Genomic DNA, 13180 nt, shown 5'->3' with positions numbered 1-13180 from the left:
AGTAGCCTGCCTGTTCTCCAGACCTATACCCCATGGACCACGTCTAGGATACTCTCGGTAGACGTATCGCTGCAAGTCTTCAAACCCCTACGACACTTCAGGAGCTACGACAGGCACTGGTGCAAAAATGGGAGGCTATACCCCAGCAGCTGCTCTACCACCTTTCCAGAGTATGCCAACGCTTTGTGTGGTCTGTGTACGTGAGCATGGTGATCATATCCAATACTGATGTCGGGGTACGTGCGGAGGAAACAGACCTTTGGTAGCACATGTGTTTCGGGACGGTTTTCTCAACTTGTGACCAATACCGTGGACTTACAGACCTGTGTCGTGTGTGTTCTCTATGTGCCTATGCTATTAGCGCCAGTTTTGTGTAGTGCCACGATGTGTGGCACCACATTCTACAATTAACCTCAATTTATGAGCCTGAATGTACATTAAATGAGCTGTATCTTGTGCACTGAATATAGTAACTCACCTGATATGGGCACGCCTATGGCGATGGGAATGGCCTGAGAGCACTGCACAAAGCCCCAGGTGCGAGCGAAATTACGTGCCCGAACGCGCTCGTACGTGTACATCTTGAGCGAGTAGTGGTAGCCGCCGCAGAAGATGCCGTAGATCCAGGCGAAGAGCACGTATCCGTGGTAGCTGCCGCGCACCGTGGTCAGCGCCAGAATGGACAGCCCGCAGATGAAGACGGCGGCCTGGCAGAGGTACTGGCGCGCGATGCGGCACTCGACTGAGTCTCGCACCACCAGCAGCCCGAAGGCGGCGCAGCCCAGCGCCCACGCGAGCCCCAGGTACGTCTGCAGAAGCACCGCCGTCTCGCCCAGGCCCTCCTCCTCCACCTGGTGCGCCTGCGCACACACCACTCGCCTAAACTTCTACACTCAACCAAAATGCGCTTACACACGAAAGAGAAAAAAATTACACGATCATACACTACTGGCCATTAAAATTGCTACACCACGAAGATGACGTGCTACAGACGCGAAATTAAACCGGCAGGAAGAAGATGTTGTGATATGCAAATGAGTAGCTTTTCAGAGCATTCACACAAGGTTGGCGCCGGTGGTGACACCTACAACGTGCTGACATGAGGAAAGTTTCCAACCGATTTCTCAAATGGTTCAAATGGCTCTGAGCACTATGGGACTCAACTGATGAGGTCATTAGTCCCCTAGAACTTAGAACTAGTTAAACCTAACTAACCTAAGGACATCACAAACATCCATGCCCGAGGCAGGATTCGAACCTGCGACCGTAGCGGTCTTGCGGTTCCAGACTGCAGCGCCTTTAACCGCACGGCCACTTCGGCCGGCTAACCGATTTCTCATATACAAACAGCAGTTGACCGGCGTTGCCTGGTGAAACGTTGTTGTGATGCCTCGTGTAAGGAGGAGAAATGCGTACCATCACGTTTCCGACTTTGATAAAGATCAGATTGTAGCCTATCGCGATTGCGGTTTATCGTATCGCGACATTGCTGCTCGTTTTCGTCGAGATCCAATGACTGTGCGCAGAATATGGAATCGGTGGGTTCAGGAGGGTAATACGGAACGCCGTGCTATATCCCAACGGCGTCGTATCACTAGCAGTCAAGATAACAGGCATCGTATACGCATGGCTGTAACGGATCGAGCACCCACGTCTCGATCCCTGAGTGAACATATGGGGACGTTTGCAAGACGACAACCATCTGCACGAACAGTTCGACGACGTTTGCAGCAGCATGGACTATCAGCTCGGAGACCATGGCTGCGGTTATCCTTGACGCTGCATCACAGACAGGAGCGGCTGCGATGGTGTACTCAAAGATGAACCTGGGTGCACGAATGGCAAAACGTCATTTTTTCGGATGAATCCAGGTTCTGTTTACAGCATCATGATGGTCGCATCCGTGTTTGGCGTCATCGCTGTGAACGCACATTGGAAGCATGTATTCGTCATCGCCATACTGGCGTATCACCCGGCGTGGTGGTATGGGGTGCAATTGGTTACACGTCTCGATAACCTCTTGCTCGCATTGAACAGTGGACGTTACATTTCAGATGTGTTACGACCCGTGGCTCTACCCTTCATTCGATCCGTGCGAAACCCTACATTTCAGCAGGATAATGCACGACCGCATGTTGCATGTCCTGTACGGGCCTTTCTGGATACAGAAAATGTTCGACTGCTGCCCTGGCCAGCACATTCTCCAGATCTCTCACCAACTGAAAACGTCTGGTCAATGGTGGCCGAGCAACTGGCTCGTCACAATACGCCAGTCAGTACTCTTGATGAACTGTGGTATCGTGTTGAAGCTGCATGGGCAGATGTACCTGTACACGCCATCCAAGCTGTTTGACTCAATGCCCAGGCGTATCAAGGCCGTTATTACGGCCAGAGGTGGTTGTTCTGGGTACTGATTTCTCTGATAATTGCGTGAAAATGTAATCAGATGTCAGTTCTAGTATAATATATTTGTCCAATGAATACCCCTTTATCATCTGCATTTCTTTTTGATGTAGCAATTTTAATGGCCAGTAGTGTAAATAGCTGGACGAATCATGAAACAATTTGAAAGATCCCTCTACATTCACAATCTCTCGCAATTGTGATACTGTCTTGCAATAAAATACTAGCAACACGTACACTGACTGGCAAAAAAGTGAAGCACCCAGAAGACGTGGCCGGCTGTCAATGTAATTACGTACACATACACACCATCGACGTGTATGTAAACGATTAGAGTTGCAATTCCCTGTGAAAGGTAAAAGGGCAATTCGAGTGCTTTAGTGTTGTTGGAGTTTAGTGCTGTTACCAGGCCTGGTAGGGCGTGAAGAGCGTCAGACGTTGAATGATCACAGTGAAGGACGCGGAGATTAGGTGCGCACGCATGAGACAGCATTATCGGCACCTGACAGAGCTTAAAAGGGGCCTCATTGTGGGTCTTCATTTGGCCGGTAGTTAACTCTTCCGGTATTCAAATTTGTGGAGCATTCAGATGTGACAGTGGCTTGATGTTGCACTGCATGGAAATGTGAGGGCAGACATACTCGGCGTCAAGGTTGTGATCGACCAGGTCTGATCACCACAAGGGAGGATCGCCGTATTGTGTACCACGCGCACCGTAACCACTTCACATCTGTGTCTGTCGTCCGAGGACAAGTAATGGACTTCCTGCAACATGTTTACCTCGACTTTAATTGCATTTATGTAGCGTATAAGGGATGCAGTGTTATTCATTATGTTTGTCAAATCTTACCAAAACTTCCGTTTTAGCTGTTTGTATAATTCGAACTTAATGTTGTTTTGTCTGGAATGCAGTGACTGTCCTTGTGGGAATTTTGACCGGTACTTAAACACGACCTGTTCGTTTATCTGGATGGCTGATGTGCAGTCCTAAAACATCGAGTGCACACCGACCAGCGCAGCGGCACCAAACGGCACCGAGAAGGCGCTGACGCTGACCCGCTGGCCAAAGGGCAGCGCCACACCTCCAGGAAGACAGAGTTCAGTGCCCCGTGGCAACGGTGATTTAAACAGCGGCCCATCGCTGGTTGATCCCAGTTCTGCCGCGGACTTCGAGAGCATCAGACTGCGTTTTGCGGTTAGTAAGATATTGTCAGTGAATTTGCGCGTGGGAGACACAACAAGTTAAGTAATCGTTCCATTCTTTGTAGAAATAAAGTGTTCAATTAATATTTAAGTGCTTTGTACAGATGATTTTGGATTTCTGCCACCGGCCATCACAACTTCTCTCCTTCCTTATTTGTGTCGATGCTCACTCCCACAGTAACCGACGCAACATCTGGCGACGAGAATTCCAGAACTAACGCTCTTCGCCGCTCCGTCACAGCGCGTCGCTAATATTTCTCTCTTTTCTTTCAGAGGCGCATTGCTACTAATTGTGTATGTCCTTTTGCCTTGCTTTTACTTATAATGTGTTGCGGCGCTCCTCTCATTCCAATGGTTCAAATGGCCCTGAGCACTATGGGACTTAACATCTGAGGTCATCAGGCCTTTAGAACTTAGAACTACTTAAACCTAACTAACCTAAGGACAACACACATATCCATGCCTGAGGCAGGATTGAAACCTGCGACCGTAGCGGTCGCGCTGTTCCAGACTGAGGCGCCTAGAACCGCTCGGTCACAGCGGCCGGCTGCTCCTCTCATTAAAATTACCTCTAACGCGCCTCCAATACCACCTGCGCCTACGCCAGTAGTTGCTGCTTGCTTTGATCTAATGCAGTTTATTAAGTTTCAAGACCAACAAATGTCGCAGTTGATGACGTCAGTCCAGCAGCTCATTAATGCACAAGCCGCTGCTGCATCAACTCAGCCACAACAGCCAGCCACAGCCAGGGCACTGCCTCCGTGCATTCCACTCTTTTGAGCTTTCGATGACCAACAAGAGAAACGGAACGTGTACTACGCTCAGTTCAACGCTCATTGTATTGTACTACATATCAAGTGCAAGTACTGTGAAACCTCCTTATTTCTTGTCAACGGCCGGCACAGGAGTTTACCACCTCGCCCAGAAGTTATTCCCGACTAGTATGCCGGAGTTGCTAGCTTTCGTTGAGTTAGTTTCTGCCCTTATTATGTATTAAAAGGATAAGGTACAGGTTGCTGCAACCCGTTATAAGTTCTCGCGATTGCGGAAGCATCCCGATCAGACGTATCCTCAGTGGGTCATGGAACTTCAGGGTTTTACACGACAGTGTAGCTGTGGACAGTATTTTACTGACGCAATGATTCGTGATGCAATTACGTACAGTGTGCCTGACAGTAGGATTCGTGAACAAATTCTCAAAGATTGATCCAACTTTGCAACAAGTGTTACAAATTATTGAACATCAGGACTCGTGTGATAGTGCCGTGTAAAACTTTGAGGCAGCTCCCATTTACAGTGCAACGTGAAGTGACAAACTGGTACGGCCTTGCGACCGACCACTGCATGCAAATAGTCGACCACACCGTGGCCATAGTAAACAAGTGTCAGAGCGTGTGTCTGCTGTGAAATCATGTCCCAACAGATTTTCCACCACTAACAGACTACATTGCCCTTCGCGGAACGAGCATTAATTTGTTTGTGAAAAGCCAGGCCATCTACAGTCTGTGTCCTTGCAACAGAAAAGGAACTCTACCTACGTTCGCTCTTGTAAGCGCGGATCACCTTCTCACTCAGTGAATGTAGTTTTTCTAAACCAGCTACCGGTCCCAGTAATGACCGAATTCAGGATGTGCCTTCATACTGCCCAAGTGCTATACCATAACAAGCAAAAAGACTGTTTGTGACTTTGTCTTTGCTGGGCCCTGTATGCGTTTTTAGTTAGACACTGGTGCTTCCGTAACCTTTGTCTGCCCGTCTCACACCTGATCAGTGACATTTACACGTTTGCATTCAGGAGAATATGAAAATATTTTTGGGTCAGGTTCATTTCATTTCTTTGGTCTTTATATTCAGGACAACTTACATTCTGTTTCTGCTTTCAACCCGAAAGATCTGTTTGTTTATCTGGATGGCTGGTCTGCAGTCCTAAAACATCGACTGCATACTGACCAGCGCAGCACCATGAAACGGCATCAAGAAGGCGCTGACGCTGACCCGCTTTTTTTTTTTTTTTTTTTGTAACTCATTTTGTTCGTTTTCGTTTGTTGCATCTGCTCGGGGCGGATGTCGCAAGACACCTGTTTCAGTTCGTCGTTGATCCATTAACTCAGTTTTTTTATTACAGAGGGCAGCTAACCCTCTGATCGAACACGCTGAGCTACTGTGCCGGCTTTTTTTATTGTTCGTTACGTTTGGTCTGGGCGGACGTCACAAGACATCTGTTCAAATTGATCGTTGATTCTTTGACTCAGTTTTTTTTTTATTACAGAGAGCACGCAGCCCTCTGACCGAACACGCTGAGCTACCGTGCCGGCTTCTTTCGTTAGTTGCATCTGCTGGGGGCTGACGTCGTAAGACATTCGATTAAGTTCGTTGTTGATCGATTAACTCAGTTCTTTGCTACGGAGGGCAGCTAACCCTCTGACTGAACACGCTGAGCTACCGTGCCGGCGACCCGCTCGTCAGTGGAAAGAGCGGGCAGCGCCACAGCTTCAGGAAGACGAGTTCAGTGCCCTGCGTCAACGGTGGTTTAACCAGCGGCCCATCGCTGATCGATCCCAATTCTGTCGCGGACTTCGAGAGCATCAGCCTGCGCCGGCCGCTGGTGGCCGAGCGGTTCTGGCGCTACAGTCTGGAACCGCGCGACCGCTACGGTCACAGGTTCGAATCCTGCCTCGGGCATGGATGTGTGTGTTGTCCTTAGGTTAGTTAGGTTTAAGTAGCTCTAAGTTCTAGGGGACTTATGACCTCAGCAGTTGAGTCCCATAGTGCTCAGAGCCATTTTTTAGCATCAGCCTGCGTTTTGTGGTTAGTAACAGAATGTCAGTGAATTTGCACATAGGAGGCACAACACGTTAAGTAATGGTTCCATTCTTTGTAGAAATAAAGTGTTCATTTAATCTTCAAGTGTTTTGCTCAGTTGATTTGGATTCTTGCACCGGCCATCACAACTTCTCTCCTTCCCTATTTGTGTCGGTGCTGACTAGCCAGTAGCTGACACAACAGCTGGAGCTACCCGTGAATCTTAGAAGGTAATTCTACAATCAAACCGTTGTAGGTGCTTCCTCATGATAGCCTATCATTCCTCTTGTCATTATCGTCATTCACTCGCAAGTCGCCGTAGTGGCGTTAGAGAACTTGTGGAGCGGCGGCCGAACCGCCCCGCGAGGGGTCTCCCGGCCACCAATACCATACGCTCATTATTATTCATTATTATTCCTCTTGTAAGTTATTCGCTTAATACTTTTAGGACATGAACCACACTGTCCAGGTAACGTAACCACCTTTAGCAGTGTGGACAGCTGCGAGACGTGCAACAACAGAGTCAATGAGGTTAAATCCGGCGAGTCTGGTGGCCAAAGGTCAGCATGGTGTTCTTTGAACCACGCACATATACTACGAGGTGTGTGACAAGTTGCATTGTCCTGCTTGTAGACGCCATGATGCTGAAGAAAAACGAAGAAAAACGATAAGGGACGTCCAGTTGCGGTACTGCGGTACTCCACTTTATTCGGCGTGGCGTATCAAGTGTGCTGTGATTGGTCATTGCTTGTTAATGAGACAATATTCTTCTACTATTTACGGACTATATGCTGCGATGGAAATTTGTGACAAGTTAAAAATTTGTGCCGTATCGACACTCAAACTCCGATTTCTGCCTTTTTCTGTGAGCATACAATACTAGTAATAATATCGCTGCTCTGCCCGTTGACCGATTTACAATTAAAACTTGTCACTTGCTTCCCAACATAGCTTGTATCTATTGCTGAATGGTTAAGACAGTGAAAGAAAGGAGAGGATTAAGCCCGTTCGATCGACAGAAAGGCAACCGCCGCCCTTAATTTCCCGACCCAGCGGACAAATCACATTTAACAGCGTCTCATTTTGGCACTACATGAGACACCGTGGACAGTTTTAGCATTTACCTTAGGACAGTAATGCATCGTCCTGTCACAAGAAACTGTACGGCACAGTTACTCCTCTTATGGATCAAATTCTTGTGGAAAGCATCCCCGCCATCACGAAGACTTAACGCGGCTATCTCCACATCGATGTGGCCCACAATAGCCACACTGATTACGGAGTTGGGTGTTAACAAACTTAACAAACTCAAAGTTCAAGCGCTGAGAAAGTCCAGTACATAACTCTAAAGTTTTTTAGGACGAAGGCAAGATTTGACCAGTAACTCGAAAGAATGAGTGCTGAAATTTGTTAAGCCCCAAGAACGGTGAACGACACGTTACATTCACAAGCCGTTGCAAGACGACCCAATATTTTTATAGCACATAAAAAAAAATTTAAAATTAGTGTACCATAAAATTCCCGGCGAACTGCCGGGTGTCAGTAAATTGTTGCCACGATATTTCAGCCCAGTCTTCTGGCCATATTCAGGTCAATACTGGCGGCAGCACACCGAGTTCCCCTATTTAAAGCCCCACCGACGCATGTGGGGTGTGCTGCGTTGTCGCTGCGCATGCGTTGATTACTTGAACGCATGCACTGCTGCAGCAAATCTGTGAGCTGCTGAAAGCGCTCTCCGTGGTAAAAACTCGCCTGCCCGATGTCAGATCGAACGCCTTCGCGCGGTAAAGTAGCAGAACGGCGTCGAATACGTAGAGCAGGAAGTTTTACTGTGACAACTAATAGCATTTTGGCGATACGCTGACGAAACATTTATAGTTTGACCTCATGATTGAGACAGTTTCGGAGAGTTCCTGCAACATGTGAATTCCATACTTGAGAGCGATGATATTCTTTAATATTCGGTGTTTCAAAAGCCCACCCATAAAGAGCTGTATTTACAGGCTGCCAGACTGTGCAACAAAATTAAAGGATCACTTCTTCGAAACCCCGTAATTGTCTCCCATTGCCGTGCATGAGTTTGAAATTAGGCTCAACAGGGCCTACGACCTTCCTCTGTAATGGTGCGAAAGCATGGCGCCTTGCGACGTTACTCTCGGGGTTGGAGATGCTTCAAGCAGCAAGATGTCGACACATAACGAAAAAGGAGGCCACAGCTCAGCTCAGAAGACCATGTGAGATGTAAGGTGGGCTAGCTATGTCACACGTTGGGACGATTGTCACAACCCCCTTTACTGCGTCCAGGTGCTATAGGAGCTGCAATGCTGAATCTGCCGAATTTTCTGACAGATACATTTGTGACGTGCTCAACGAAGCTGAGCGGTGGCACCGAAGTTGTTTCGGAACTGGGGGTCTTAGAGGTCTGCCGTTTTATTCACTCCCATGCTAATGTTGCACCACGCCCCCATCACGCCACAGGAGGGCGCGAAACATGGGGGCTGAAAAAGCATAAACACCCTTTGCTACTTCGGATCACCTTCAGATTTCGTCGAATGGTTTTGAATGGTCGCTTTTGGTTCCACCCGGTATACCGGGACAGAAACTGTGATCGCACTACACTCCTGAGGGGTCAGATGACGTTCAGTGATGCTGCAGATCCACCATGTCCTTATAGTAGAATTTAAACGCCTAGGGGGAGGCAGCAGTGTAGAACGTTGTCAAGAACGTCGTCTTGTTGATCATCGCACTGAGAACTGTCGTTTTCGAGCACGAAATGTGTGGGAATCGATGCCCCAACGGAAGGGGTGGTTTCATTGACGCCCTTTATGTCATCACCTGAGGCCTTTTCGTGTCGATTCTGAGGGGCGGTTTGCCAAAGAAGGGGTGAAATGTGGGTAAGAGGGGATGTGACGAACTTTTCATCACGTGACACGTCCACTGTTGCGTTGATCAGAATTGTAGCAAAACTTGGTGCCAATTTGACATCATGAATCCATCTTACAGTACACATGAACCATTTTTTATATATGTTCCGACACCTTGCACTTTGAAGGGTCGCCGAGCCCAAGGGTGACGTCGCAGCCCGCCACGCTTTTGCACGATTACAGAGGATGGTTGTAGGTATCTTTGAGCCAAATTTCGAACTTAAGCGTCGGAATGGGAGATAGGTCCTCAGTATAGTTACCACCATCAGCTACAAACAATCGAGGTTCTGAAGCTTCGACTGAATGAGCCCATACTATCTCACATGCTAGTAGGACGCAAGCGGAAGTGGAACAGCTCCAAACTGTGTTCCTGAAACATGTATATTCATCTCAGCAAATAGGGAGAGCGTCAGATGCATATAAACGACAGAAAAAGGAAGAAGACGTGGCCATCTTCTTCTGTACGGATGCACAAACAGTGCCCGAACTCTTACGGGAAACGGCAAAAAGCCGCGAGTAATGTGTGTAATGGGCAGGGGCAATATGAATATAGTGCGGGACAATAAGTCGGGAATGTGGGTCTCACGGGAGGCGTGCCAGAGGTAAGTCCCTGCAGTCGCACTATCCTCTGTGTCCTAGGTGGCTCAGATAGATAGAGCGTCTGCCATGCAAGCAGGAGATCCTGAGTTCGAGTCCCGGACGGGGCACACATTTTCAACTGTCCCCCTTGACTTATATCAATGTCTGTGTGCACCTAGGGATATTCATTTCACTGTAAATGTGGATAAGGTGTTCAAGAGGATAGCCAGGTGCCATTTATTAGAAACTTTTCCCGAAAATACGCAGGTACTTCGAAAGCGGAAGTTTAAAGTGACCTTTCGTCCTCCATCAAAAATATCAGCGCCGCTGGTATCGGTCAAAGAAGGAAACGTCACCTATTTTAAGGAGAAACAGCACACATGCATAATATTTGCCCCAGCAATCATTCCTGCATGGAGTTTAGGCCGTAATTCTGACAGGATGCAGTTATGACCTGAAAATACAGCTTTTAAACTTTTACGCGCACCGGTTGCTCGTCACTCGCTCCGCCCCACTGCAGCTGCGTAATGCCTTAGTACGAAGTGCAGACCAACGGAGTGACAACAAGAGTCCCATTCACGGGAAGTTAGAGGCGAGGGAAGAGGAGGGAGGAGGTGGACACTTCTCCTCACGTGTTTTGAAATCTTTTTCGATGACAGTGATGTTATTCTACGCAAAAAACAGAAAGTTATATGAGCACGTAGTATGTCAACCTCACACACATACACGTTTACTCTTATAAGGCTCGATCAAAAAGTTTCCGTTTGACGTCGTTTTGCAGTGTATATGCAACGTAGCGCGACACCGAAGCGGGTGTATTAGCACCGACATGTAGAGAAGGGATTCGTGTGGAATTCGTGTCCGTCCGACATGCGTAAGGCAAATGCGAAGACGTGAACTACGACAATGCTATTATCAAATGCATCCAGACAAGGCCAACGATGTACTATTATTCTTTTCTCTTGGCTGCCGAAGGACAAACGCCGGTAGACATCCATCGGAGAATAAAGCATATGTATGGGGCATCGTGTATGCCGAAAACTACCATTGCGACAAGAGGTGGTGCTGATTCCTCGTCCTGATCTCTCCCCATGCGATTATGACGCTTTCGATCCCTCAAAAACGTCTTGAAGGGACGACGATTCCTGTCAGACGTTGATGTGCAACAGGCAGTTACGGCCAATTTCACGCATCGGTATACGGTTGTCTTCAACCTGGTGCGTCGGTGTGATGCGTTCTTCAATGCTCACGACAATTTTGCCTGGTTGGCATACCGATTCTGGACTGGGCGGCCTTCTAACGATACCTTTTAGATCGCCGTTTATATTTTAACAGCATTCTCTTATTGATATTGGTTCAAATGGTTCTGAGCACTATGGGACTTAACATCTGTGGTCATCAGTCCCCTAGAACTTAGAACTACTTAATCCGAACTAACCTAAGGACATCACACACATCCATGCCCGAGGCAGGATTCGAACCTGCGACCGTAGCAGTCGCGCGGTTCCGGACTGCGCGCCTGGAACCGTATTGATATTCTGCAGCTTTGTATACCCCTCAAAATCTAGATTATTGAACCTAAGTAGCTGAACAATAATAACTATGAAATGAAGTTAATTGTTTTCGATTTACAATTTAATCATGCGAATCACGTTGAAGAGTAGCGCATCTCCTGCAGATGTACTTCACTTTAACAGTGCCTGCTTTAAAATCCAAAGGAAAGAAAGCACATCAGCGATGTTTATAATTATATAGCATTACGCTGCTTCATTAATGCCACACTACATTGCAATACACTGCATTTGTGAATCGCAACATCAAAAGTTCAACAGAAACCTCGTACTTTGATGTAATGAACAAAGTATGCTACCAATGTCAAACAATATTTAACAAACCTCTCACTTACTCCGCTATCCAAATTGCGGCTGCAAGTGGGGCCTAGCGAATGAAAAACAACTGGTGCGAGCGAAAGTACTTTCAGACGGTCATACCTACGTACCATCAGGTTTATGGTCCACATTTTCACTCGGAATCGATTGCTGTGGTTGATACCCTGCACGTGTGCATTTTTATTCAAGTCAAATGAGATCAAGTTCGTGATGTTTCATTGTCAGAGTAGCATAGGGCAGGTATTTATAAGATTCTATGCGAGTACGGCACATAATGCATTGGTCAAACAACGCGCGCGGTTCACAAGCGAACATGGAACGCCAGCTATGTACTAGCCTCCTTTAACCCAACAAATCTACTATCATAGAACGCTATATTCCTACTGGTCATTCGACGAAATACAATGTAACAAAAACTTTGGCCCATACTTCTAACTTCTGGAATTCCTTTATCAATGAATCAGTAGAAATACGGCTGTCTGGGGCTCTTATCGGGTGGGACGGCGGTTTCCAATTGGATTCTGCGTGGAATCCTGTCGTCGTAAATCTTTGCGCTCTGCCGTATTACCGTGTGAAGACGTTCGATCTGACACAGATGAGATTAATTTTCTCCATGGAGGGCACTCTCAGCAGCGCACAGACTTGCAGTAGAAGCGCATGCGATTAAGCAACGCACTCGCATGCCGGCGTGGTTTTAAATAGGAGAACTCAGTGTCACTCTATAATCCGGGAAAGTTTTAAATTTAACAACAAACATGATTATTTTTATTTTAAGGAAAGTGCTTTTGTCTCTCATTTGACGTCGCTTATGTCCAGATCCAGATTATTGGTTCTCGATGATCGACGTTAGGAAGTGTCTATTGCTGGGCCTTGCGAAGTCTGTACTTGTACTTACGAGATAGAAGATGGGTGTGTTGATGCCAAAGGAGCTGATTCCGGTGGAGATGAGCAGGATGCGCACTGTTTTGCTGCGCAGCGTGCTGAAATCAAAGAACGGTGGCCGGTCGTCCACCTTGCTCTTGTCCTTGATTTTGCGCTTCTGGTTCTTGAGGTGGAGGATGGCCCTGCGCTGCGGGTGGTACAGCGACGCCGACCGGTAGAACGTGCCGAGGAAGAACGTGAGGAAGACGGCTCCCGTCACAGCCTGGAGCCCCAGCCGCCAGCCGATGGCACTGCCAAACATGGAAAGCACAAGGCTGCACAACGGTCCTGAGGAATTTTCCACAGATTAATGTTCATTAAACGAAAAAGGGAACAACCTTGTCGATTATGTATACACTGTTAATTTTCTAGAAATAATCGACACAAAGCTTGACCGACTAATGACATAAATGCGTGCAATATTTTGTGACGGACAATGACTGGCCTATACTGCTCTAT

The 13180-nt window shown here is 47.5% G+C and overlaps 1 protein-coding gene across 1 annotated transcript in view; it reads right to left on the bottom strand.

The window, feature by feature from the left end:
* The window catches only part of LOC126249402 (monocarboxylate transporter 2-like), a 141714-nt gene that overhangs the window by 42606 nt on the left and 85928 nt on the right, over positions 1–13180 (bottom strand). Inside the window, exons 4-5 of the mRNA XM_049951055.1 lie at positions 12696–12972; positions 479–860 (exon numbers count right to left, since the gene is read on the bottom strand). Coding sequence (XP_049807012.1) covers positions 479–860; positions 12696–12972 — 659 coding nt within the window. The remainder of the gene's footprint in view (positions 1–478; positions 861–12695; positions 12973–13180) is intronic.

The sequence above is a fragment of the Schistocerca nitens genome, chromosome 3, assembly GCF_023898315.1.
Source record: "Schistocerca nitens isolate TAMUIC-IGC-003100 chromosome 3, iqSchNite1.1, whole genome shotgun sequence".
Taxonomy (NCBI): Eukaryota; Metazoa; Arthropoda; class Insecta; order Orthoptera; family Acrididae; genus Schistocerca; species Schistocerca nitens.
Note: the sequence above shows the minus strand (reverse complement) of the source record. Positions and strands in the feature narration are given on the sequence as shown.